Source organism: Narcine bancroftii, chromosome 7, assembly GCF_036971445.1.
Source record: "Narcine bancroftii isolate sNarBan1 chromosome 7, sNarBan1.hap1, whole genome shotgun sequence".
Lineage (NCBI taxonomy): Eukaryota > Metazoa > Chordata > Chondrichthyes > Torpediniformes > Narcinidae > Narcine > Narcine bancroftii.
Genome location: NC_091475.1, coordinates 82744590 through 82772040, shown reverse-complemented (window position 1 = coordinate 82772040; position 27451 = coordinate 82744590). Strand labels below are relative to the sequence as shown.

The 27451-nt window shown below is 42.1% G+C and overlaps 1 protein-coding gene across 2 annotated transcripts in view; it reads right to left on the bottom strand.

Moving 5' to 3' along the window:
- The window catches only part of LOC138739083 (serine/threonine-protein kinase 24), a 50855-nt gene extending 24375 nt beyond the window's left edge, over positions 1-26480 (bottom strand). For both annotated transcript variants that reach the window (XM_069890542.1, XM_069890541.1), the window contains exons 1-6: positions 26373-26480; positions 25014-25259; positions 15373-15603; positions 3456-3512; positions 774-882; positions 129-286 (exon numbers count right to left, since the gene is read on the bottom strand). In XM_069890542.1, the coding sequence (XP_069746643.1) occupies positions 129-286; positions 774-882; positions 3456-3512; positions 15373-15603; positions 25014-25055 (597 nt within the window). In that variant the 5' untranslated portion in view covers positions 25056-25259; positions 26373-26480. The remainder of the gene's footprint in view (positions 1-128; positions 287-773; positions 883-3455; positions 3513-15372; positions 15604-25013; positions 25260-26372) is intronic.
- Positions 26481-27451: the final 971 nt, after the last annotated feature.

Genomic DNA, 27451 nt, shown 5'->3' with positions numbered 1-27451 from the left:
TCCAAAATAACCCAGGGACCTACTAGTTGAAGCACAGTTGAGACATTGCCTGCAGTACCCAACAATATGGGATGATATTGTCCATGAACATCATGGCCATCAGCAGCTTATTCTGGAGGGGCACATACCTTGGAATCGTAAGCTGATTGTTTAATAACTTCGGGTGCCATCCAAAACGGCGTGCCCACAAAGGTATTTCTCTTTATCTGTGTGTCAGTCAGCTGCCCAGCAACTCCAAAGTCTGCCAGTTTAACTTCGCCTTGCTCTGACAGCAAGACATTGGCCGCTGCAAAAAAGCAATGCAATGATCACCCACAAATCGGAGGAACAACACCGTATATTCTGTCTGAGCACTCGCCTACCAAGGCATTAGCATTGACTTCTTCGATTTCCATTAACCACCCTCCCCATGTCTCTATCATTCCCTATTCCTCTCAGATCCTCCAGCTCCCCACCCCCTTCCCTTCCTTCTCCTAACAGAAAGCTACCCTCTGCCCTCTCCCCATCAGCTTTTTTCTCTTCTATCCTCCCATGTACCCACCTTACCTCTTGCCTGTTAGATGGTGCTTCTCCCTTCCCCCACCATTTCCCAACCTTTTTATTCAGGTATTTACCTGTTTTTTTTTCCTTATTCCTGATGAAGGCCCCAGGCTCAACATGCTGGTTACTCTTTACTTCCCATAGATGTTGCGTGATCTGCTAAGTTTCTCCAGCACACGTGTGTATTGCAATGTGATGATCATTGGCTGGAAATTACCTCTTCATTTTCCTACCTTTGATGTCCCTGTGGATTTTCTTTTCTGAGTGCAAATATTCAAGACCTTTTAAGATTTCCCTTAGTATTGTCGCAATCTGGTACTCATCCAGTGATCCAGGTTCCAACTGGAGAGAAAAATATAGCATCAACACGAGGTTACTGCTAAGATTCTACCCAAATGGTTCACAAGGAGGCCACTTAGCATCATAAACCTGGTTGATTACTTAAATCGATCATGGTCTTCATTTTAACCCATTTTGGTTCCATAATAAGTCTTTTAGCTGACTTACCCAACAAAAATTTGACAATCTTAGCATGGGTGACTTCAATAACCTCCAGATCTCAGGGTATTTTGGGGAAAAAGATTCAGCATTTCACTGCCTTTTCTGTGAAGTGTTCATAATTTAATTTAGACATACAGCACAGTAACAAGCCATTTCAGCCCACAAATCCGTGCCGCCCAATTTACACCTCTGGTACGTCTCAAACTGGACCCCCCCCCCCCCCAAAGGAAAACCCATATAGACACGGGTAAAACAAACAAATTCCTTATAGACAGTGCAGGATTTGAACCCTGGTCTCAATCACTGGCACTGTAAAGGTGTTGTGCTAACTGCTACTCCAACCGTACTGCCCTTTTTTTTTAATTCACTGAACTAATTTACATGATTGCTTGTTTTACACACTCTGTAAAGCTTAATATCCTCTGTACAAAATACTTAATTTTCAATTTCAAAAAGAAGTAAACTGCAGGAATGTCAAAAATTTAAATAAATACTGGGGTACTTCTGTTAATGATTGGCAAGTAGACTTGCAGAAAATTTACTTGGTACTAAAATATGTAAGATATTATTGGTTGGTGTATTAATTATTCTCTCACACTGCTCCTAGAGTCTGGTTCTAGTTTATGACTCTTTCTCAAATCCACTTTTGAAAGTCTTTCCAACCCTATCAAATCTTTCATTACCTCCCATGGATCATCTCTCAATTCCTGATACAAGGGAATACAAAACCAGACAACTTCTTCCCCTCTCATATTATTCTGGGGAACCTGTACTGCACTTCCTCCATGGCCAATCCATCTTACTCAAAGCACAGTACCCAGAAGTGTACAGAGAGCTCATCTAAATCAGCCTCCTCAGTAAGTCTAACCCTTCAATACTCTTTTCTATTCCTCAGTCATTTTATGGAGAATTTCTCATTCAAATCTATCCTTTCCATCGATATTTTAAAAACTCTCCATTGCTTATAAAAGTAAGGGCAAGTTTTCAATGCAAATATCATATTGAATTTCCTTGAGACAATGAATATTTGGTCCATTAACTTGGATCTGGCGATCAAAACAATCCCAGTTCCTCATTTATTTCCCGGAAACTAGTTCTCTCTCTTTTGCTCACTTATTCTCTAACTGCCCTCCATCATCTACACAAGAGGCAGTTTAGACACATAACCAGCTCATCATGGGATATATCTCGTCATCATAGAAAGTACATGCAAACTCTGCATGAGGTCAGGATTAAACCCAGGCAGCAGCATAACTGACTCAAGGGGATAGATAGTATTCTCCTGCCCCTCGAAGAAACAGTCCCATCAGCTCAATTCATCCATACCCAAGTTAGCCCTATTTGCTTATATTTGGTCCATATGCCTCTCTAAACCTTCCCTATTCATGTGTCTGTCTAAATATCTTTTAAATGTTTTAAAATTTTTTAAATGTTTTAAAATGTTTTTAAATGCTCAATCAGTTCCTCTTGGAAGCCCATTCCACGTACCCACAGCCCTGCCAACGGAAAGAGGTGCCCCTCAGACCCCTTTTAGATTTTAAAACTCTCACCTTTAAAATATGCCTTTTAAGTTTTAGATTCCCAACCCAGGGAGAAAGGCTGTTGCTATCCACCTTATCTATTTCCCTCATGACTTAAGAAGCAAGTAAAAGGCATAACCTCATCTCCTTTGATCAAAGGATAAGAAGTCCCAGTCTATCCAGTCTCTCCTTGTAACTCTAACCCTCCAGGAAAGTAACATATTTCAACTTTGATTTTGTTAATACACTTCTAAACATCCAAATACTTCAATGAGTTACAATCTTCATTGCAGTAGTACACACCAAATTGTTTAAAAATGTCAATTAAAAATTAAATAACTAAGACTCCAGCTGGTGGCCAATGGAGTAAAATGTTTCTGGTGTTGCTCTTCAACATCCAACTTTTTTCCCACTACCTAACAGCTATTTTAATCTGTAAAAGCAATTTCCCTCTAAATGGCACAGTTAAGAAGTGGAAGGACTGTTCTTCAACCCATACAAGGGAAAATTGGAAGAAAAGGTACTAAATCACAAGCTTTACAATTTGTTGAAGAAATTGTCACAAGATTGGAAGCTAAAATTGATATTTTGAATGTGTTATGAGGCACTGGATCAGAAAATTACAAAATTTCAAGGGCGAAAAATTAAATACCAACATACTGAATAATTTCCCTGCAACTTAGTCCATCTGTATAGAGCAACTGACACTTGCAACTTTCTCATTTCACTGCCTTTTAAACCCTCATCAATATTTGTTCTTCTAATAAAACTGCAGCTCCTACAAGACCTAGATTGGGCATTGACGCGAAGATAATCTCTGTGAACTGTTCTCTCACGTCCTTAAATTCAAGGTTTCCTAATGAATATTTCATTACATTTTAAAAGAATACTTACCAAGTCTAAGGCAGAGCCACCACCCAGATATTCCATTATAATCCATAATTTTGTATCCTGCACAAGAAATAAATGATCAAAATATGCTTAAGAAGTGAATCACCTTAAAAATGAATATGAAACACTTTATTCACCATCTCTCTGTTCCATCACTTCATGATTGACAGTTGTATTTCTAAAGCTCTCTGCTACCCAAATTGTTTCTGCTGTTGCATTGTCTCTTGGTCTCCTGCTCTAATAACTTGCTCATCATATACTGGCATTCCACTCCCCCTGATGGGGTGTCTCCCAATTCTCCACTGGACTTAACCATGCTGGTCTGTTGTTTGTTGCAAGAAACAGGCCTTCAGCCCATCAAGACCACACCAACTATAATCCACACATTTACATTAATCCTACATTTCTCCTTGGTGTATTTTAATCTTTATTCTCTACAATTTCATCAAAACCTACAAAATTCTACCACTCATCCACATAACCAAATGGCCTACCCACTTGGGGAGGTGAGAGAAACCTGAAGTACTCAATGGAAACCCACACAGTCACAGAAGGATATGCAAACTCCATACACAAAGTACCAGAGGCCATGGATCAACCAGCAGCAATTCTATGAGGCAGCCAGTTTAGCAGCTGTGCCACTCTGCTGTCCCAGTCCTATAGCTTTCCTTCAGTGGAGAAGCACCTTTTTAATTGTTACAGAGTTCTGTGTTGTGTATTGGCCTATGTGTTGTGTGGTTTTGTGTTGAAAAGTGACAGTTTGGCTTAGAGAGCCAAGGTGAAGGTGGACTGCTGAGAGAGTGGGAGATGGACTGAGCATGTGCAGAAATTTTTTTAAATTCTAGACTTGGACGATAAACCACCACTGGGTGGTGCTGTGGAGTGGAAGGAGGCCCAGAGCAGGAGTCATGGTCTGAAGGACAGTTTAGAATGTTGGGATTTCAAAAAGGATGAACATTCCGAACGCAGCCAAAAGAATCCGGACCAAGCCCATTGTTCCTCTCTCTGCAAGCAACACAAGACAACTTTAAATTTTGTACTCTCTGTCTCTAAGATCTTTTGGCTTCAGTTTACCAAACACACTGAATTTTGTTTATGATCTTTGCTTCAGTTGAGATCGAAGTTTTGTGAGTCTTGTGTGTTTTGTGTCTTAAGTTTTTCTGTGGGCTGGTTGGAATTATAACTACATATGTTATATTCAGGCTGGGGAATTTATTAGTTTTACACTGTTATAATAGAGATTTGCATAGTGACCAGTGGGCATTGTTATAAAAGGGGGGATTTTGAATTAAAGTTTGAAGGTGAATTTTTGGTTAATAAAGTAATTGTTCATCTTTACCCTTGTGTGATATGCCTTCTTTGTGGTTGCTGGTTTGATCTTGTAACACAATGTTCACACAATCACAATTCAAGCTCTCATTTCATTCTTTTCCTTTCAATTAAATTCTGCAGCACTTACAATGTTTTGAAAGATGCGAGGAATAGATTACAAAAAAAAAAACGCAGAAAATTCATACTCTCAAAAATTTAAGAAATACTTTCTACACATTTGAAACCTCAAACCCTAACTTTTCATTTCAAGCTGGATTTCTCATTCATTATACCTATATGTTTTCTGCACTCATCTCAACATTATTACCTCCCTTTCACCCCAGTGCTGATCTGAGGCTGACAACTTGTCTGTGATCAGGACATGCAGAAATTGGGAACAGGAGTAAAGCTACCTCTGTCATTCAATTTGATTGCAATCTTTCTCTACAATCCCTCCAACTTCCAGTCACCCCTTGTTTCTCCTGAATCCATCACGCTCAGCTTTAAGGTTCTGAAGAAGCAAGTTCAAAAGGTTTATAGCCCCGTGAGAGAACAGATGACTCCTTGCTTCTATCTTAAATGTGGTAACCCCTTATTTTCAAACAGCGAATCCTAAATATAGATTCACCCACGTCCACCTCACGAATCCTCAGGATTCTAAACAGTTCAATTATATATGTTTTTAAACTCCAGCATAATGGCGAAATTGCTGTAAAGTGATGTAGTGAATTACAAGGTCATGTCTAAACTTATAACTCCATCCCTTTGGTTACCTCTATTTTTGTTATAGACTTGAATTTGTATCGTTGTTTTCATGTCATTCATATAATTGCTGTATCCTGATGCAACCCATTTGAGTCAAATCATCAAATGTCCACCAGATGCCATTCAAGGACCACTCAAACTTAAGCAAAAAGGAAATAAAAATGAATTGAGCCATTTTAACTGAAATGCCACATGGATTCCTATTTTCCATGCACTTTTCAGAACATGAATCACATGAAAAGAACGAAACAAATTCAAGTCTATAACAAAAATACATGAATGCCCAACTTTTATACACAACAGCCTAATTGATTCAGGCAATTTATTCTCAATCAGCCACGAGAAGAGAAAATGGCAGGCATATTCATTACTGGGATAGCGGTGGAGGGGGGAAAAAGTCAAAATTTCAGATCGATAACTTTTCAGCTATCAATTTTTTTTTATTCAGGGAAATGGTAGAAGAGAAAATTGAAGGCCAGCAATGAGTCAAGAAGGAGGAGATATTACATGGTGAAATAACTAAAGGCACAAGAGTGGTGGCTCAGAGATGAGAAAAAAACTATAGCTCCATTGGTGGTAGCAATGGTAAAAATCAGAATTATAGAAAATAGACAGGATGCAGAGTTGGGCTGAAGTGGCAGATAGAATTCAATCCAGATAAGTGTGGAAGTTGATGCACTTTCATATGAAGCAAGATTGACAGAGCTAGGATTTTTTTTTGAGCGATGAAGAGAAAGACGTGACTTAATAGAGGTATAGAAGATTATGAGAGACTTAACTAGCACCTTTTTCTTGGGGTGACAACAGCAAAAAGCAGAAAACAGTTTAAGGCGAGTGGAGGAAAGTTTAGGGGAGATGTCAGAGGTTTTTTCTTTATATACAGAGAAAGGTGGGTGCCTGGAATGCATCACATGGGGTAATGGTGGAGGCTGCTACAAAAGGGACTTTCAAAAGACTCTTGGATAGGCATAGAAATGCAAGAAAAATAGTATTATGGGTGTGAGGTAGGGAAAAACTAGACTGCTGTGGAGAAGGTTTACATTGGTCAGCACAACATTGTAGACTGAAGGGCCTGTACTGTGTTGTAATGTTCTATGGTCAACAAGTAGGCTGCTCAGTCACTTGAGCCTGCATCACCTTTCAATACAATCATGGTTCATCACATGTCTTCAGCTTTCCCACTTTCTCCCAATACCACTTGATCTCTTTAGCAAACTGGGCCATATCCAACTCCCTTTTGAATATATCTAATGAACCTGGCTCAATAAATCTCTGTGATGGGGTATGCCACAAGTTCACAACTCTGAGTGACAAAGTTTCTCCTCATCTCAGTCCTAAATAACTTCCCCTTATTCTTAGACCTTTGTCTCCTTGTTCTGGAATCCCCAATATCAGGAACATTTCCAATTCAGAAAATACTGTAACTGATTTGCTTACAGCAAATTCCCACACCCAGCAATGGGATGTTAGTAGAGCTACAAATATTCGAACTTCTGATCCACACATTAAATTACTGTGCAAGAACACTGCTCTAGTTTGGCCAGATGATCAGATTTGCTTAAAAATTTTTAACTGGGAAGTGGCAACTTTCAGAATAAGAGCATAAGAAACAGGCCCATTGAGCCTGCTCCACCATTCAATAACATCATGGCTGATCTGGCTATGGACTTAGCTCCACTTGCCCATCCAGTCCCATAATTTCCCTATTCTGTACTAATCTTTAGTGAGGCAGCCTCTACTGCTTCCTTGGGCAGATAATTCCACAGATGCACTACTCTCAGAGAAGCAGTTCCTCCTTATCGCCATCTTAAATCTATTCCCTCAAAACTTGAGGCTGTCCCTTACTTATAGTCTTAATTACCAGTGAAAGCAACTCTCTCCTTCTATCTTACTTATTCCTTTCATCACTTTACACATCTCTATAAGATTACTCCCCCCCCCCCCCACCCCCATTCTCTCAGAAAGCTTAAATGGACAAGGCCCTTGAGGAATGCAAAGGATGCAGGAAAAAAAACAAACAGAATTAAGAGGGCACAAAGGGGCCATAAAATATCCTTAGCAAATGTCCTTAAAGAGACTGGATTAAAGGTGAGAGGGGAAAGATTCAAAAAGGAAACCCAAGGAGCACCTTCCACACCCAGAGGGTAGTGTCTATATTGAACGATCTGTCAGAAGTGGTAGAGGTAGGATCAACTATAACATTTAAAGGATATTTAGACATGTGGCTGGTGAGTGTTTCCTGCATATTCTATTTTATCACAAAGCCATGTGGTATGGATCAATACAGGAACATTGTAAGAAATATGGTGAATCAGAGATAAACATGGGGAAGGAGGAATGGATTCAGACAGAAAAAGCAATGAAACAAAACAATACATCTCAGAACAATTAACCATTTGAGAGAATTGGCTATTGACAGTTTGCTCCTTGGACTATAGTTTGAGGACCTCACATTATTTCATTTACTGGATCTTTCAAATACAAATGATCAAAATCAAATGGCTGTAACAACATTAATCTGTAAACATGGAACAAATTCAGTATTCTCACGACAGTGGAAGGCTCACTGCCAATGGTCAAATTGAGAGAGGTTGATGGCAAAACAGCAAGCAATTTGTGCTTATTTATAATTCAGATTACCTCTCCCTCCCACAAGATTATTTTCCCACCATAATAATGGTCTGCTTCATGAGCGCTTAATTTTTCCAGGAATTTCTGGCCTCTGAAACAGGTCAGAAGTTTATCACTGAGGTTTTCGAAAGCCCATCATGATGCAGGGAATTTGAATTCCCAAAAATTAAGTAAGTTTAAAATTGTAGAAGTAAATGTTCTTTGAAGGCACAGACAACCCATTGGGCGCAAACATTCAGTCGGCGGAGCACCCTGGCCATGCCCCACCTGCAGCAGCTGCTTCAATAAAGTTTTAATAAAGCTGTATTTGAAATAAATGGCAGCATTCAGGATGAAGAGCAAGCCAGTGCCACTCGCCACTGGGGCAACTCTCCCAAATGTCTCCCTATCTCTGCCTGGTTAGTAAGGCTTTATCTCCAAACTTGGGGGGGGGGGGGGGGGGCTAAATTATGACGATGGCACCTTTAGCTTAGTAGCTAGTTCATTGCTGCTACAGCACTCGCGAAGGAGGCTCAAATTGCATGGAGGTGAGTCAGGTTTCACTGGGGGCCTGATCAGGACATTTGCGTAGAGGTGGGTCAGGTTGTCAGCGCGAGGAAGGTGTACTGAGGGCCTGACTGGAACACTTGCATGGAGGTGAGCTGGGTTTCACTGAGGGCTTGATTGGGACGCTTGCATGGAGGGGAGTCAAGTTGTCAGCACAAGGACAGTGCGCCAAGGGTCTGGCTGGGACACTGACGTGGAGGTGAGTCAGGTTGAAAGTGCATGGAAGGTGCACCGAGGGATTGATCGGACATCAAGATGAAGAGCTGGTCAATGTCGCTCACTACTGAGGATACTTTCCCAAAGTGTCACCCTATCTCTGCTGAGTAAGAATGTATATCTTTATTCTTTGGCTTGGCTTCGCGGACGAAGATTTATGGAGGGGTATGTCCACGTCTGCTGCAGGCTCGTTGGTGACTGACAAGTCCGATGCGGGACAGGCAGACACGGTTGCAGCGGTTGCAAGGGAAAATTAGTTGGTTGGGGTTGGTGTTGGGCTTTTCCTCCTTTGTCTTTTGTCAGTGAGGTGGACTCTGCGGTCTTCTTCAAAAGAGGTTGCTGCCCGCCGAACTGTGAGGCGCCAAGATGCACGGTTGGAGTTGATATCAGCCCACTGGCGGTGGTCAATGTGGCAGGCACCAAGAGATTTCTTTAAGCAATCCTTGTACCTCTTCTTTGGTGCACCTCTGTCTCGGTAGCCAGTGGAGAGCTCGTCATAGAACACGATCTTGGGAAGGCGATGGTCCTCCATTCTGGAGACGTGACCCACCCAGCGCAGTTGGGTCTTCAGCAGCATGGATTCGATGCGTGCGGACTCTGCCAGCTCGAGTACTTCAATGTTGGTGATGAAGTCATTCCAATGAATGTTGAGGATGGAGCGGAGACAGCGCTGATGGAAGCGTTCTAGGAGCCGTAGGTGATGTCGGTAGAGGACCCATGATTCGGAGCCGAACAGGATTCTCCTCAGCAACAAGATCTCCATCCTCAATCGATGGTCAGAACACTTCCAATCCCTTTTCAGTGCCAACCGCTCAGTCCAAGAATCCGCCCTGCTCCAGCTCCCTCAACAACCCTTGAGGCTAGAGCTGGATGAGGTCCTTACCCGGGAAGAGACATATAAGGCAATTGAAAAACTGAAAAGTGGCAAAGCAGCAGGTATGGATGGAATCCACCCAGAGGTCTGGAAGGCTGGCGGCAAAGCTCTGCATACCAAACTGCATGAGTTTTTCATGCTCTGCTGGGACCAAGGAAAGCTGCCTCAGGTCCTTCGTGATGCCATCATCATCACCCTGTACAAAAACAAAGGCGAGAAATCAGACTGCTCAAACTACAGGGGAATCACGCTGCTCTCCATTTCAGGCAAAATCTTCGCTAGGATTTTCCTTAATAGACTAATACCTAGTGTTGCCAAAAATGTCCTCCCAGAATCACAGTGGCTTTCACGCAAACAGAGGAACTACTGACATGGTCTTTGCCCTCAGACAGCTCCAAGAAAAGTGCAGAGAACAAAACAAAGGACTCTACATCACCTTTGTTGACCTCACCAAAGCCTTCGACACCGTGAGCAGGAAAGGGCTTTGGCAAATATTAGAGCGCCTCGGATGCCCCCCCAAGTTCCTCAACATGGTTATCCAACTGCACGAAAACCAACAAAGTTGGGTCAGATACAGCAATGAGCTCTCCGAACCTTTCTCCATTGACAACGGCGTGAAGCAAGGCTGCGTCCTTGCACCAACCCTCTTTACTATCTTCTTCAGCATGATGCTGAAACAAGCCATGAAAGACCTCAACAATGAAGACGGTGTTTACATCCGGTACCGCACGGATGGCAGTCTCTTCAATCTGAGGCGCCTGCAAGCTCACACCAAGACACAAGAGCAACTTTTCCATGAACTACTCTTTGAGGACGATGCCGCTTTAGTTGCCCATTCAGAGCCAGCTCTCCAGCACATGACGTCCTGCCAAAATGTTTGGCCTGGAAGTCAGCCTGAAGAAAACTGAGGTCCTCCATCAGCCAGCTCCCCACCATGACTACCAGCCCCCCCACATCGCCATCGGGCACACTGAACTCAAAACTGTCAACCAGTTTACCTACCTCAGCTGCACCATTTCATCCGATGCAAGGATCGACAAAGAGATAGACAACAGACTCGCCAAGGCAAATAGTGCCTTTGGAAGACTACACAAAAGAGTCTGGAAAAACAACCACCTGAAGAAACACACAAAGATCAGCGTGTACAGAGCCGTTGTAAGCGTGAGTCTCAGTCAACAGGAAAATTTGCATTTCTGGCATCCACGACGCTGGATAATGAGGATTTTACAGTACAAATATTATATAGATAGCAAATGTGGCTTTGTATAAGGACCTCAGTTAATAAGCTTTCAGGTTAGGATAATAATGGATGATTTGTTGATTCGTGGGAATTTGTTGATTAAAAATATATATCGAGCGACATATCAACTTTGTCAGCTGGAAAGACAGGAGAGGAGCTTGGAGCTCAACCATAGAGCACAGCGATCCCTTCATTTTAACACTCGTCTTCTGAAGGAATTCATAAAAGCAAAACAATAGAGACTGAAAATCCAACCCCAGCACCATGCAAGTGATTGACAGATACATCCCAAACCAGCCCCAACCAGAGGGAGGAGGTACTGAATACCAACTTCCACCACTCCCAAGCATGAACTGAGTGCTCCACAACTGTTTCCCATCTTTATTGGGGCACATTCCTACCTATGGGAACCAGATTTGCAATGTTTTCCCTGTGCAAAATGAAAGCTAACTTCCATTGGATATCAGTTCATCCCAGTATGCTTCACAGGCAAAGAAGTACTTCTGGAGAGAAGTTACTGTTGAAAAACTGTTCTATTGTTACCATTTAGACTCCTTCTAAGCCCCCTTTTGCTACTTCCATATAACCATTTACAGCACGGAAACAGGCCATGTCGGCCCTTCAAGTCCGTACCAGTTCACTTGAACAACTCCACTAGCTCCTCCGCAAACTCCTGAGGAAGTAGAGGCTTTCTTCATGATGCCATTGGTGTGTTGGTTCCAGGAAAGATCTTCCGAGATAGTGACTCCCAAGAACCTACATTTGCTCATCCTCTATTGATGACAATAAAACAATCAAGTCATTAAGGAAAAGTTCTGATAGGTTCACAACCTAGAGGAAAATTTCATAGAATATGCTGGGTACTTCATTTGCCATATTATCATCCCCCTGCCTTGCTCATTTTTTAAAATAAAAAATTCTCGTTTTCTACCCAACCAGTTTCTAATGATTTTCCCTGTATCATTATTTCCTTGGCTCTGCATTTGGCTACAAACTTCTCATTTAAAAAAACAATTTCCAATTCAAGGAAGGTCACCAGCAAGAACTGTTAACTACTTATCTCTTCCCAAATCCTGCCCGAATTGTTTTGGCTTTATCTCCAAACTCTACAAAACTGTCATCACCTCAGCTGCTTTCTCTTCAAGAGCCCATGTTCCTATCCCTTTTCCTCCACCCACCTTCCTATTCAGGTAAAAGCTCGAATTTTATCACTCCCGAAGGAGGGCTGAGGCTTGAAACATCAATTGCCTATCACTCTCCATGGATGTTGCCTGACCTGCTGAGTTCCTCCAGCACCTCAATGAGCTGTGCGAATTCTCCAGGCACTGGAACCTGGAGCAAAAACTATTTGCTGGAGGTTGAGCAAAGCATCCAAGGCAGGATCAGGGATTAGGGTTGAAAGGTTTCAAAACATCAACAATTCCTTTCCCTCCCACAGATGCTGCTTGACCCATCATGTTTCTCGAGCAGATGGTTTTCTGCTCCTCCAAGACAATGTTCCGTGACATTTTGTACACAAAATCAGACAATTCTTTTGCTACAACAGCAGGTATCTAACCATTAAAATAAACACCCCAAAAATGGTCTTATAACTATGTTTTGACAAACCTACTGTGTGTTATTCCACTTGCTTTTAATATCAATTTGAAAATTGCTTCAGGATCTATGAGACTTCTACACAACGAATGTCACATACAGGTTTATTAAACTGTATTTATAGCACCTTTGTTTTGTTCTCTGCACTTTTCTTGGAGCTGCCTGAGGGCAAAGACCACGTCAGTAGTTCCTCTGTTTGCGCAAAAGCCGCACTGTGATTCTGGGAGAACATTCTCGGCGACACTAGGTATTATTCTATTTAGGAGAATCCTAGCGAAGATTTTGCCTGCAATGGAGAGCAGCGTGATTCCCCTGTAGTTTGAGCAGTCTGATTTCTCGCCTTTTTAACCTACGGCTCCTAGAACACTTCCACCAGCGATGTCTCCGCTCCATCCTCAACATTCATTGGAGTGACTTCATCCCTAACATCAAAGTACTCGAGATGGCAGAGGCCGATAGCATTGAATCCACGCTGCTGAAGATCCAACTGCGTTGGGTAGGTCACGTCTCCAGAATGGAGGACCATCGCCTTCCCAAGATCGTGTTATATGGCGAGCTCTCCACTGGCCACCATCACAGAGGTGCATCAAAGAGGTACAAGGACTGCCTAAAGAAATCTCTTGGTGCCTGCCACATTGACCACCGCCAGTGGGCTGATATCGCCTCAAACTGTGCATCTTGGCGCCTCACAGTTCGGCGGGCAGCGACCTCCTTTGAAGAAGACCGCAGAGCCCACCTCACTGACAAAAGACAAAGGAGGAAAAACCCAACACCCAACCCCAACCAACCAATTTTCCCTTGCAACCGCTGCAACCGTGTCTGCCTGTCCCGCATCGGACTTGTCAGCCACAAACGAGCTGACGTGGACATTACCCCTCCATAAATCTTCATCCGTGAAGCCAAGCCAAAGAAAAATAAAGATTTATAGCACCAAAACAGATAACTTACCAACTGAAATATCTGCTCCCCAAGCTCCTCTTCAAATTCCTACCTGTATGCATAACTTCACCCAAGATACATCTCTGCTATTTGCTTCCACTGTTGTCTTGACAGTGAATGACAGATTCTCATTACACTCTAGGGAAAGGAATATTCTATCCCTCCCCTCTCCGCCTCCCACCAAATTCCCTGATGGATTCATCAGTTTGTGGTGTAAGCTTTTGGCTCCCATAATGAGAAATTCGAGGGATAAACTTAACTCATACAGGCCAGTCATTTTAACTTCAATGATGGGAAAGTTTTTGAAACAGTGATCTGAAAATGCGGAAAAGTCACATGTAAATTGATTAATTAAGGCAAGCCAGCATACATTTATTAAAGAACATCATGTTTAACTAAATGAAATTGTTTGATGAGCTAATTCAGTGGATTTTGAATTCCAAAAACTTTTGACAAGATGCCACATAAAAGACTTCATCAATCAGCACCTTGCATAAAAGTTATAGCAATAACACAAGAACAAAGTTGGCTATGATACAAGCAACAGAATTCTGGTAATTGGTTACTTCTATAACAGGAGGAAGGTGAATAATTTTGGGGGAAAATTTGAAGCTGTGGGCCAGTTTTTTGTTTAAACTTATATGAATGACATAGACTTGGGGGTTGCAAGACCCAATGTCTAAACTTTCAGGTGACCTAAAGTATGAAAGTGCTTTGAAACGATAGTGAGAAGTTGGATCTGAATGTAAACGTGCTGGTGAAAAGAGCAAATATCCAGCAGATGATGTTTCTCGTGGAGACGTATGCAAGGTGATGCATTGTGTTAAGAAGACCAAGGAGAGGCAATATAAAGATTACTGTTTTGAAAAAAGGGGGCAAGTGTTGAGGTACTTGGGAACATGGGCACACATCATTGAATGAGGCAGGGCAAGTTGAAAAAGCAGTTAATAATGCATATAAAACCATGAGCTCTATCAACAGGGCACAGAGAACAAAAGCATGAAAATCATGGTGCACCTTTATAAAAGCCTCACCTGGAATATTGCATTCATTTCTGGTTACCCCATTATAGAAAGAACGTGGCCCATTGTACAAAATCCAAACTAAATTAATGGGAATGGTTCCTTGGATAATATTCCAGAGAGAACATTAAGGGATTTGGATCGAGTGGATAAAGTGCTCTTACTGTGCTTACTTTGTCACAGACCCTCAATTCAGTTGAAGGTTAATTGAGGTCAAGGGCTGCTTTATCATTCTAATTCAATAGTTCTCATTACTTAAAGTAACCATAACATGGATCATCTAATGATTCAGTCTCACTCAGGGAACCAACAAGTTTGTGCATCTTACCCTGACAGCAAGTGGTTGAGAAAATCAAGAAGCTCTCAGCATACCCTTAACAGCAACAACGATCTTGCTACATTTTCATTCAATGAATTTTACTTCCAAATTTAACTGGTGAAATATTAAGATCAGCACTGGAAACTATCAAATGTTGAGGCCACTGATCTGAAGACATGGATTCAAATCCCACCAAATTTATGTTAACAGTGTACAATCCTCACTATCCGACCAGCAGATATCTGTTGCAACAGTTTGGTTGCTCAAATTGCCTTCCAATTAGCCTAGAGCAGATGGGGGAATACATTACTCTCAACTTTCAATTTCCCTCTGAAATGCCCTAAAATTCAACCAGCCATATCCCAAGAAGGATTAACCAAATTTCTGAAAATCCCAACAACAAATAGTGTCTGAAGAAAATCATATCCAACTACCACCAATAAGTCACTGAAAGACCTCACCTTCAGGTAGGAGCCATAGTATTTTGTAACATATGGACTATCACACTGACTCAGGACAGTTATTTCCTGCTGAATATCTTCAATTTCATCTTCGGCTTCTTCCAGGTCAATATTTTTTATGGCCACAATTTTTTGAGTCCGGTTGTCTATTCCTTTGAAAACTTCACCAAAAGAGCCTTTGCCAATCTTCTCCAGTTTTGTAAACAATTGTTCAGGATCAGCTTTTAAATTCTAAGGAAAAGAAAATAATTCTGAGAAACACAAGGTGACAAACATATAATGAAAGAACTTCAATTTAATTCATACATTTCACAAGTTCATCCCTTGAGAGCTAATAAAATGGAGCCTGTGTTTTCATGTGGGAAGCATCACAGCTAGGTTAGACAGCAACTTCCTATAAACTAGGTCTGGTCAACTGAGCCATGACTTTGGAAGCGTTGGGTGATTAATACCAGCCAATAGAGAATTCTCTTACTCTTCATTAGGGGTCATGGAATTTTTCTTGTGTTAGAGCAGCCAACATTATAAAGGACCCTCATCACCCTGATCACAACCTCTTCTTACTGCTACCTCCAAGTAAAAGGTGCAGAACCTCTAGGTTCCAGAAGAGTTTTATTTTTCACCAACAATTAACAGGCTCTTGAATGTCCCCAAATTACATTAATCTGAACCACAAACTATTTCAAGACCACCACTTTTCAGCTCAGCAGGTCATAGACAATGCTGGCCAGCTCCCCTTTAATCCTCCTTTGTAATGCTTCAAACTGACTCAGGACAGTTATTTCTCGCCGTTCTCTGGATGAAGATGAAAGACCCAAATTTTTCTTTGGATTTATGACATTTGCCTCATTCATTGAATTAGAAAATTAAAGAATCAAGTCTACATGGATCACATTTACTTGACAATCTGACTTTCATGCCAGATTAAGGGATCCAGCCTAAAACATTGACCATTCTTCTTCTCCCACTAATGCTGCTCAACCTGCTGAGTTTCTACATCAGTCTTTGCTGCCCCAGATTACTGTCTGCAGTCACTTGTAGGTCTCCAACTTTCACCCCTTCTGATACTCAGTGAGATGAGTGGGGAAAAAAAAGTTGAGAACCACAGCTCTAGACCCAATTGTTACTGAAATATATTTCGTTTGAGAAAAATTGTCAATGGCCCATTTTCTTTGAGGTTTATGAAGCCGTACAGATTACGAGTTAATTAGGTATGATTAAAACAGTTGTTTTCAAACATTTTCTTTCCACTTACGTACCATCATAAGTCATCCTTTACTAATCACAGAGCATCTATGGCCTAAGGATTACTTAAAGTGATGTGAGAGGAAAGAAAAGGTTGAAAACCATTGCTCTAAACCCATCCTATCTATGTATCCATCCTTTATTTTTCTTAAAGGTTGCACCTCAACCATCTCCTCCAGCAGCCTGTTCCATACACCTCCCTCTTGGTTTGAAAAAAGTTATCCCTCAGGCTTCTGTTAAAATCTCTCTCCTCCTCACCTTAAATCTGTCTTCTGGTTACCAATTCCCCTATTCTTGGTAAGACTCTCTGTGTACACCTGATCTATTCTTCTCATGATTTTTATCTATCTCTCTGGCAGTCTCTCTTTATCTATTGAGTCTGAACATGGACAAGACGAGGAAGATGATTGTGGACTTCATGGAGAGAATGGAGAGCACAAAGTTCCTTGGCATCCATTTAAAGGGTGACCTATCCTGGACCCATAACACCTCATTAGTCAGGAAGATGCAGCAGCACCAACACTTCCTAACGAGGTTGAAAAGGGCAAAGCTACCATGCACAAGCCTAACAGCATTCTCAAGGGGCACAACAGTGTGTCCTGGCTCACTGTGTCACAGTGTGTTATGGTAGCTGCAAAGTATCAGAACACAGGTCAAAATTGCTGAGAAAAATCACTGGGGTCTCCCTTCTCTCTATCAATGTTATCTTCAGGGAGTGGAGTTTAAAGAGGGCTCAGAGAATCATTGGGGACACTTACCATCCCGTCCACAGTATCCTTGAGACACCACAGAAGCACAAAAATCAGTGCTGCCAGGCTGGGAAACAGCTTCTTCCCGTAGGCAGTAAGATTGTTGGAACAATTCTAAAAACTCACATTATTTTTGAATATATTTATTTTGGATCGCTATGTAACTAAGTCGTTTGCATGTAGGGTGTAGTGTATGAATGCGGTATGGTTCAAGGACACACTGTTTTGTGTGTGTGTACAATCAAATGACAATAAACACGAATTACATTTATATTTTTTGACTAATCAATTTAACTATCTATCCATTTGTCTGTGTCTATCAATCTATCTATACATCTGAAATACTGAAAGTTTAGCATAGATGGGGACTTGTCTTACAAATCAGCCCAAAGAACCTGTCTCTGCTCTGCATATCACCAACACTAATTCCAAAATCATCACCACGTCAAAGGTGTCCAAACAACTTGGGATTTGAGATGATAGAAACACAGTGTAAAGATTGTGAAGCACTGCATAGCTACATTGTCATTGGTAATAACACCATCAGCTAATTTTACACACATGTGTATATATAAATACACACACACACACCCACATTGGCCTACAGGAAGAACACAGCAAGTTCTGTTCACTGCAGTATTTGTGGGACATCACATAATTCTAAATGCTGTCCAAACTCACCACTCATAACAGGAACATTTTATCCAAAACCAAATCACAGGAAAAACATTGATGCAGTTTATGAAGTGCTCCGTGATAAACTCGAATATAAAATGCTGACTTGTAAACATCTTAATCAATCGAGCACTAAACTCAAATTTATTAGAAATGGCCTTGTTTCCCCACAGCACATTGCTTTGGGAAAGAACCCAGCTCAAAAACGTAAGCCAAAAATCTGCTGCTATTTCACAATGAGATGTTACATGGTTGCTTATTGATTCAACAAGGATGGAAAAATGCTCCATGACCACAATTTGCTCAACTTAGCAAAATTCCAAGATAGAGTATTCCATATTCAAAATGTAAATGGATAAAAGGTAAGAACCTCATAAGGTATCCAAAAGGTATTTTCTGAATACAAATGCATAGCTGATTTTCTTTGAGAGTATCTTCTAAGTGCAAGTACCCCTCTCTCAAATTAAGCTTGCACCAGGTAAATCTTACAATAGCACACCACTTGTCAAGCAATTCCTCACTTGCTGGAAATATAATTTGTTCCTCTGCTCTACATTGCTGACTCATTTCAAGATAAAACTTCTACATAGAATTTTGAGGTCACCCACAGACGTTAAGGCACAGATATTTTCTAAAGTAGTACTTCTATAATTGAGTTTTTATAAACGTATTGCCGACAGACGTGCTTTCAGCTGCCAAGGTTTCAGATCTCGGAGAATTCAGTCCCAAAACCTTGTGATTTCTTTTCTTGTTAAGTCCTTTGAAGCATACCACTTTTAACTAGATTTGGTGAAAATTCTGCTAGGCTGCAATCAAATTTTGCTTGCTAACACTTTTCTGAAGAGTCATGGGTATCAGTATGCTAGACAAAGTTTTTTTTTTGCAAAATATACCAACTCTGAATTGTCTTCTAAATGTAGATAATCAAAAATTAATTTTAAATGATATAACTGTCAGCTGTTTTATACAATCCAGAAATCATATTTCAACTTCTGCAAACAACCAGTAGTACAAAAGAAAAGAATGGTTATTTTTCTCCCTGCAGACGTCCCTGTCCCGCATCAGGCTTGTCAGCCACAAACGAGCCTGCAGCTGTCGTGGACATTTACCCCCTCCACTCTTCGTCCGCGAAGCCAAGCCAAAGAAGAAGACGTCTATTCAACGATGGTAAGAGCAGGTTGGAGATCATGTACGTGGACGAGCTCTTGAGATGCCCGTGACAGAAAGAGAAGAGAAAAGCCTTTGACTGAGATAATGCTAAGCATTCTTGGCCACATGCAATGCCAGGATGGTGGCTCAGCCCAGGTTCCAGAAGGATTGTACATTATACACTCAGCTGAATGAGTTGTTGATAGAGAGATTAAGAGACAAATGGAAGCCATCGCTTTACTTCTGAAAATCAATGTTTTGGCCTATCACAGAAACTAGAAATACTGCTCAAAAGAATCACTTTCTACACAAACTCCTCCTAGCATTTTTTTAAATCTTATTTTATTATTTTCTTTATCTCCTTCTCCCTCATGGTCATGGCCAGAATTAATATCTACCTAAGCAAAGATCTGGACCTGCTGCAAATCACCTATCATCACAATCGCTCCACACCAGATGCAATCGCGCTCGCTCTCCACTCAGCTCTGGATCACTTGGAAAATAGTAACTCATACATATGGCTGCTCTTCATCGACTACAGCTCAACCTTCAATATCATTATTCCCTCAGTGCTGGTCAAGAAGCTACAAACTCTAGGTGTCTGTACCCCTGCCCCCCATTCCCATCCACCCTGCAACTGGATCCTTGACTTTCTCATCGGAAGACCAGTCAGTACAAATTGGAAACAATGTCTCCTCCTCACAGATTATCAACGCAGGCGCAACCCAAGGACGCAGGCGCAACCCAAGGATGCATGCTTATCCCACTGCTCTACTCTTTATACACCCATGACTGTGGGGGCCAGGGAGATTTCCAGTGCCATCTACAAGCTTGCTGATGACATCACAGTTGTTGGCAGAATCACAAACGGCAATGAGGAAGCGTACAGGAGGGAGATAGACCAGCTCAGTGAATGGTGTAACGGCAACAACCTTGCACTCAATATCACCAAAACCAAGATGATTGTGGACTTCACAGCCCAGTCCTCATCGAGGTCTCAGTAATGGAGATTCCTGAGTGTCAACATCTCGGAGGATCTATCCTGGAGCCTCCAAGTTGATGCAGTCACAAAGAAGGCTTGCCAGCGGCTATACTCTGAGGTGCTTGAGGAGATTCAGTATGGCATGTAAACTTCTATAAGTGTACCCTGGGGAGCATTCTGACTGGTGGCTTCACTGCTGGCACCAACTCTCAGGACAAGAATAAATTCTAGAGGGTTGTTAACTCGGCCTGCTACATCACAGATGCCAGACTTCAAGCCATCGAGGACATCTACATGAAGTGGTGTCTTGAAAAAGCAGCCACTATCCTCAAAGACCCCCACCACCCAGGCCATGCCACCATCGGGAAAAAGATAAAGGAGCCTAAAGATGAGCATTCAGTGGCACAAGGACAGATTCTTCCCCACTGCCATCAGATCCTGATAATCAATGAACCAAAGACTCTGCCTTACTTTTCGTGCCTTATTATTTTTATTTGTTGTAAGATGGTTATAATATGAATGTTTGCATATGATGCTGCCACAGAACACCGAATTTCACGACTTGTTCATGACAATAAATTCTGATTCTGAGGAATGTATCCTGCCTTCCTTAAAATGCATTCATTCCATTCAACTCAATGAGGCAAGTGCCACATTTTCTTATACGCCAAGTACAGATGTTCCTTTTAATTGCAAATTGCATTGATTTACCGGTGACCATCTTGCAGAGGGGGAAAGAGGAAATTCCTGACTTGCGGACACTAAGGGGGATTAGGGTAAGAGGATTTGTCTGCAAAATCAGATAAATACATATCAATCAATGAGCATTACAACAGCAGATTACCAGGTCTGCATCACATTGTTATTTGGGGGGGGGGGGGGGGGGGCGTCTTGCTCTGTGTAAAATGCATTCTACAACACCCATGTATGACTTTCACAAAGGCACCATTTTACCTTCTCATTAAAAGTTGGATCATCAGAGACCTGATCATAGTTAAAGGTATATTATTGCGTGGCTAAAAAAGGAAGAAGTGTAACTGCATGCTTGGATTCATCTGCAGTCAAGTATATAATTAACTCCTGGAGAAATAGATTCGCTATCTCTGGTTGAGACAAGTGAACTGTTGATGTAATATAACCACAAGGTCAAATTAATTAATTCGACAGTTAATTCACAGTAGCATTGCTGCACAACTCTTCAAAGAACATTGCTTGTACACTGAATGTTTTCCAGATTGGCTGTTACGATTAAATTAATGAAAGACAATATTAGAAAAGGAAATTGACAGTGCAGTCTGTAACAAAATCCAAATAATGATTTTCAAGCTCCATTCACCTGAGCAGATCACGTCAAGCTGAGCATTTGAAATGTCAAGCAGTGTCACGATACAGCAAACCCAAACACTTAACCACAAGGTGGAGACAAATATACTCTTTTCACATACAGTATTTTGATTATAAAGGTATAGACATGCAACACTTATTAATATGTGCACCAAAACCTAATAGTTGGCAGCGCTACCCAACCTTTGCCCACCACAGTATACATTCAGCCCTTGATACCATAACTATCTTCAGATAGTTCTCCCTGCACACTTTAACCCTGTAAACCTGCATATTTTTCCCTCTCAAGTAGCTATCAAATTCCCCTTCTGAAGGATACTTGTGAATCTGTTTTGATTGATATTTCATTGCATATAAAAACAACTCATTGCACAAAATAAGGCTTGTATCTCTCCAGATTCTTTTGTCAATTACTTAAATCACATCCTCTGGTCATTGATCTCCCTCTGCACTGGTATCAGTCATACCAAATTCACTCTGTCAAAACTCTTCCCAAATAATATTGTGAAACAAGAAAGTCTTCATCCTAATTTAATGTTTATGGATTACTTGCATCATTGGTTGACATAAGATTCTAATGCTAATGCCCAGAAACATAGAAGAGTGCAGAAAGTAACGAACATAGCAAATTCTTCACAAGCTCTGACCTCCCATCCATTGCAGATATCGAGGTGAGGTACGGCTTCAAGGCGATAAAGGATCCCATCACCCCTGGTTACAACCTCATGATTATGTCCAAAAGCCTGAAAACCCGTATCTCTTGGTTCAAGAATAAATTCTTTCCAACAGCTATCAGGCTCTTGTTATATATTTATTGTTTTTTTTTTCAATTGAATCCAATTAATTTACTATTATAGTTTTTCTATAAAGTACCTGTTCAACTACAGCAAGCAATTTCATGCATATGTACATTGTGTTTGACAATAAACTTATGATCAACGTTTTACCATTAATAAAGGTTAATGTTGCAGAACATTTTTCTTTAAATAACACTATAGGTTTAGCAAAATGTCCAAGAAACTATCTGAGAGGAATTATCAAACAAAAGATTATGTGAAGTAGGGTAACCAAAAGCTTGGTCAGAGAGATATGATTTGAGGAGCACTTTCAAGGAGGTTTCAGAAGGGAATGTCAGAGGTCAAGACAAAACTGCTGATAGTCAGTCAACCATCATGGAATGATGCAATCCAGAGAGGCCTGATTTGGAGGAGCACAGAGATCTGGGAAAGATGCAGGATAGGTGGTAGTTGATTTTTAAGGAGGGGTGAGAAGGGATATGGAAAGGATGAGAAATTTAAAATCCTATCCTCATAATTAGAAATGGATGTGGAGCACCAAGAGAGGACAGAAGCTGCCAGATCTCCTGGCATTTCTAGTAAGTGGTGCATTCAGTATATCACAATTCCAGCATGGTTTCCCTTCTTTCTCTTTCCTCCCTTTCCACATACCTCGCTAGAAGGATTAACAATCCATCACCTTCTATCAGATAACCCTAAGCTGTATCATTTGTTTCTTCTTGGTCTCCTGATGAACACATTCCCCCAGTTCTTCCTCTGAACTTGACATAGCCATTTTCTCAAATTTCAGAAACATTTCTCCCTTCACAGATCCTGCCTGACCTGAATCTTTCCATTACTTTGGTTTGAATCTTAGACACAGTATCTAGCTTTATTTTTGAGGCCTTATTATAATTAGGACATTGGATGCAGAACTCAAGAATAGAGCCAGCCCCTCATGCATTCAACCATTCCACAATATTGTGGCTGCTCTACAAGCAAACACCTTTTTTCTTCCCAAATCCTTAACATCTTTGGTTATCACTTTAATATTTACCAAGTACGAGTTATCATTTGTGGGAATAATCAAATTTCTGTCCAGCCAACTGAAACAGCTTCTCTTCCCCCCTCTTCCTCATCAGTTCCAATTTAAAGACATGAAAACTTCAATTAAATCAGCCCTTAGCATTCTATCCAGTAAATAGAATCCCACTTTTTTTTAACCCCCAGCTTATAATTTAACTCTTGCAATTCATTGACATTCTAATAAATCTACCTCTTAATGAACTATATATATGGACTCCCAAGTCTCTTTGGGCTTGTTCCTTTGTGCTCTACCTTTCCTCTGGCACAAACTTTTATTTGCCTACATTGAAATTTATTTGGCTGTTTTGCATTCGATTAATATTTCAGCAGTTTCCTAATGTTCAAGTCACTTCTTTAAATGCATTAAATAATTGAGCCTCAGCACTGATCCTTACAAGAATTTGCTGGTCCCACCATTCAAATGCAGGATCTGCCCTTTGTTACTTTTCTCCATCTTCTGCTGCTAGACAGACCGAAATAAGAGAGGCCGACTAATAACAACAAAGGCAGGGCTTCAGCAGAGGAGTTAAAGCAGGGATGACGTCAAGCAACAAAATGTGGTCCTGGTAATGATGTAGACTTGACTGAAGCACATCTCACTTTGAACACAAGACAAGGTTATGATGATAATCAACGAGGGATGAAGATTAACACATTCATCTAACTACAGGAAAGATAGCAACAAGATTCAAAGAGTGTAGAGAATATTTAAAAGGATGTGGCTAGGACTTAAGATGAGTTATTTAAACAATTTAGGACATTTTTCCCTTGAGTGCAGAAGAATGAGGAGAGATTTGATAGAGAGATGCAAAATTATGGGAAGTATAGAAAAGGCAAATGCATGAATGCTTTTTCCATTGAGGTTGGATGAAACAAGAATGAGAGAACGTAGAATAAAGGCAAAATGAGAAATGTTTAAAGGGAACATTCAGGAGAACTTCACACAGAGTGGTAAGAACGTGGAACAAACTACCAGCTGAAATGGTGAAAGTGGGCTCAATTTTCACATTTAAGAAAAATGTGAATAGGTACATAGATGGGAGGAGATGGAGGCTTATGGTCCTGGTGTAAGGCACATTAATAGTTTAGCACAGATTAGATGGGCCAAAGAGCCCGTTTCTGTGTTGCTCTGTTCCAAGGCTCTCTGACAGAAAGGAACATTACATTTATTTAATTTAGCATCTAGTAAAATGGTAGAAGCCTGCAAAATTTTGTGCTTGGAGTCCTTTCTGCTACAGAACCAAGTTCTGTGAAAGAATCTTCTACATGTAACTAAATAATGGGATGCTGACAGAAATTTTTATATAAACTAGCACTGGTAAACTCTCTCTACCATTCGTCTGGGGTAATCTTAACTAGAAAATTGGGCCTGAACTAGAATCACTAACGCACACAATGGGTGGAGAAATCTAGAAGACCTTACCTCAAAATGACAATTGATGGGAGATATGAAATTTTTGTTTACAGAGTATAATGGTCTGTGGAGAAGAGTAAGTGAAGTTCGGTCTCTGATCAGTCTGGCAGAATTGATTTGAATGTCCTTCTCCTGTTCCAATATTGTTGGGGAAGGAGTTTGTGTCCTCAGCCCACAACCCTGTCACCTGACCCTCACACACACTCTCTGCCATCTGTTACCTGTATCCCAGGGAGAGCACCCTGCACTGGAGACTGAGCCATCGTACCAACACTTGATGCTGGCTAATTCTCTTCTGTTTGGAAGTAAGCGTCAAAACCTCTGGGACCGAGAAAGAGGCCAGAATCTCGGGAGCACTCCAGGTCTCCTACCACCTGTCAAAGATCAGGTCTCAAGAGCAAGGCACAGGCCAAGCCAACAGTGGCAGCTTCTCGTGCCTGGGATTAATACCAAATGTAAACCTGAGCCTGCAACGTAAGAAAAGTACATTAGAACAGTTTAGTCCCATGAACCACAAACATCATTACATTCATGCCATCAAGCACCTCCCCCATGAACCACAAACACCATTGCCTTGATGCCATCAAGCACCTCCCACATGAACCACAAACATCATTGCCTTGATGCCATCAAGCACCTCCTGCATGAACCACAAACACCATTGCCTTGATGCCATCAAGCACCTCCCCAGTCTTCAATTAACTCCAACCCAAATGCCCAGGGACAAACTCCAAGGTTAGGATCCCACTCAAGAGGTAGGGGCAAGTCCTCAACAAGTGCAGCCCTCACTGTCTCGAGGTCCAGTGAGAACATTCTACCCTGAATGCCCTAGGCAACTCCACATCACATGTCAGGCTCTAAGGATGAACCCCGACCCCAGGTGCCAGAGAGACTCCTTCTGCGGTCCTAGAGAAACCACTTAGTCCCATAACGAATTCCTGTGTCTCAGTTCTGGGGCAAACCACCATTGTTGGCTCCCAAGACAAAGCTCTAAACCCAAGGCCCTAGGAATGGAGGAAAAAAAACCCTGTTCCAAGGTCAGCCCGACCCCACCCCAAAAAGCAGCGAAGAGTCCTCAAATTGGTACGTCTTCACCGCATTGAGGTTCAGGGGCAAGATCTCAGGCAAAGACCTGAGGAAAGACCCTCTTCAGGGGTTGAATCCATCTTGGGATGAATTCCCTACCTCTGGGGTCAGAGGGTGATCCCCATCTCAAGGTCCACCGATTGATCCCGTACCCTGGGGTCGCAGGGTGATCCCATCTCAGGGCTATGGGACGACATGGTGATCTGGACCTCAGGGAATCGGGGTCGCAGGCCACCAAGCCGTGAAGCAGTCTTTCCCCAGGGAAAGGTTCCGGGGAAAGGCCCACCGAGGGCCATGGGCCACGCTCGTAGACTGGGGTCCCGCCTTAACCAGGTGGGCCTGCTCGCCGGCCAATCCTCGGCCCCCAGACCCGGCCCGGTATGTTTCCGGGTGGGGTGGGGGCCGAGACCTGGGTAGACCTTGCCGCCTCGCTACTTCGCACCACCACCTACCGCCCCAGACACTGACTACGTGGGAGAGACCGAGCCGCCCACCTGCGGTGCGGAACAGAGCACACGGGAACCAGGAGTGCGGCGCCGCTCGCCTCACTCGGCCGCCGCCATCTTCACAAGCTGGGCCGCGCTGTTACGTCACACGCAGGGTCGACGCCGACCGGCCGAGGGCGCTGCAGTCGGGGGTGGGAGCCGAGAGGGGCGGAGATTCAATTTTCATCATGAATGGGTGTCGTTGCGACCTCCGGTCACTAGGAGGCGGGGCCGTGCTCAACAATCAGTGAGCTTTTTTATGAATCAAGTTCCCGCCAGCGAAAAAGGGGCGGGAATCAAACATTGTCATATTGAGAAGAAGCGTTGGCTTTGGAAGCCATTCTTTGGGGATGAGATTTCCAACCTTAATATCAAACCTGCAGCCAAGGGCAGGTTGTATTATGGTGACTGCTGATCACCACAATGTCAACCTTCTATCAGAACTCTATCCAGTGGGCTTCGTCACAGTGTGGTATGGGCTGCTGCAGAGAAATGGATCCAAGGTCAATCCACAGGACTATAAGAGTGGCAGAGAGGATCACAGGAGTCTTTCTTCCCCCCCCCCCCCCCCCATCAACATGATCTACCAGGATCGTCGTCTGAAGAAGGCGCACAAAATCATTGAGGACCCCTTCCACCCTGCACATAGCATCTTTCAGCTGCTCCAGTTGGGGAAGAGATACAGGAGTATCAGAACCAGCACCACCAGGCTGAGGAACAGCTTCTTCCCACTGGCAGTGAGAATGGATAACGACCGAAGGAACTGATCAGCTAACCATCTGAAACTCCCAGATTTACAAAACAATATTTATTTATTTATTTGTATAGATGAAATACTTGTCCTGCTGTTTCATCAGGTGGTACAATCAAATGACAATAAACTTGTCTGCTGCTGTTGTGGTCTGGTGGACTAATCTCTATCCGGATGATGCCAGACAGCAGTTCTCAGATGCCTCCCCTTACTTACCCCTCCAACAAGAGGCCACCAAGAAATATCAAGACACCATCTCACACACAGTCTCTGAACTCATTACTTCCCATCATCTCCCGTGGCCTTCAATATTGTTTTCCAAACCTGCACTGCCTAG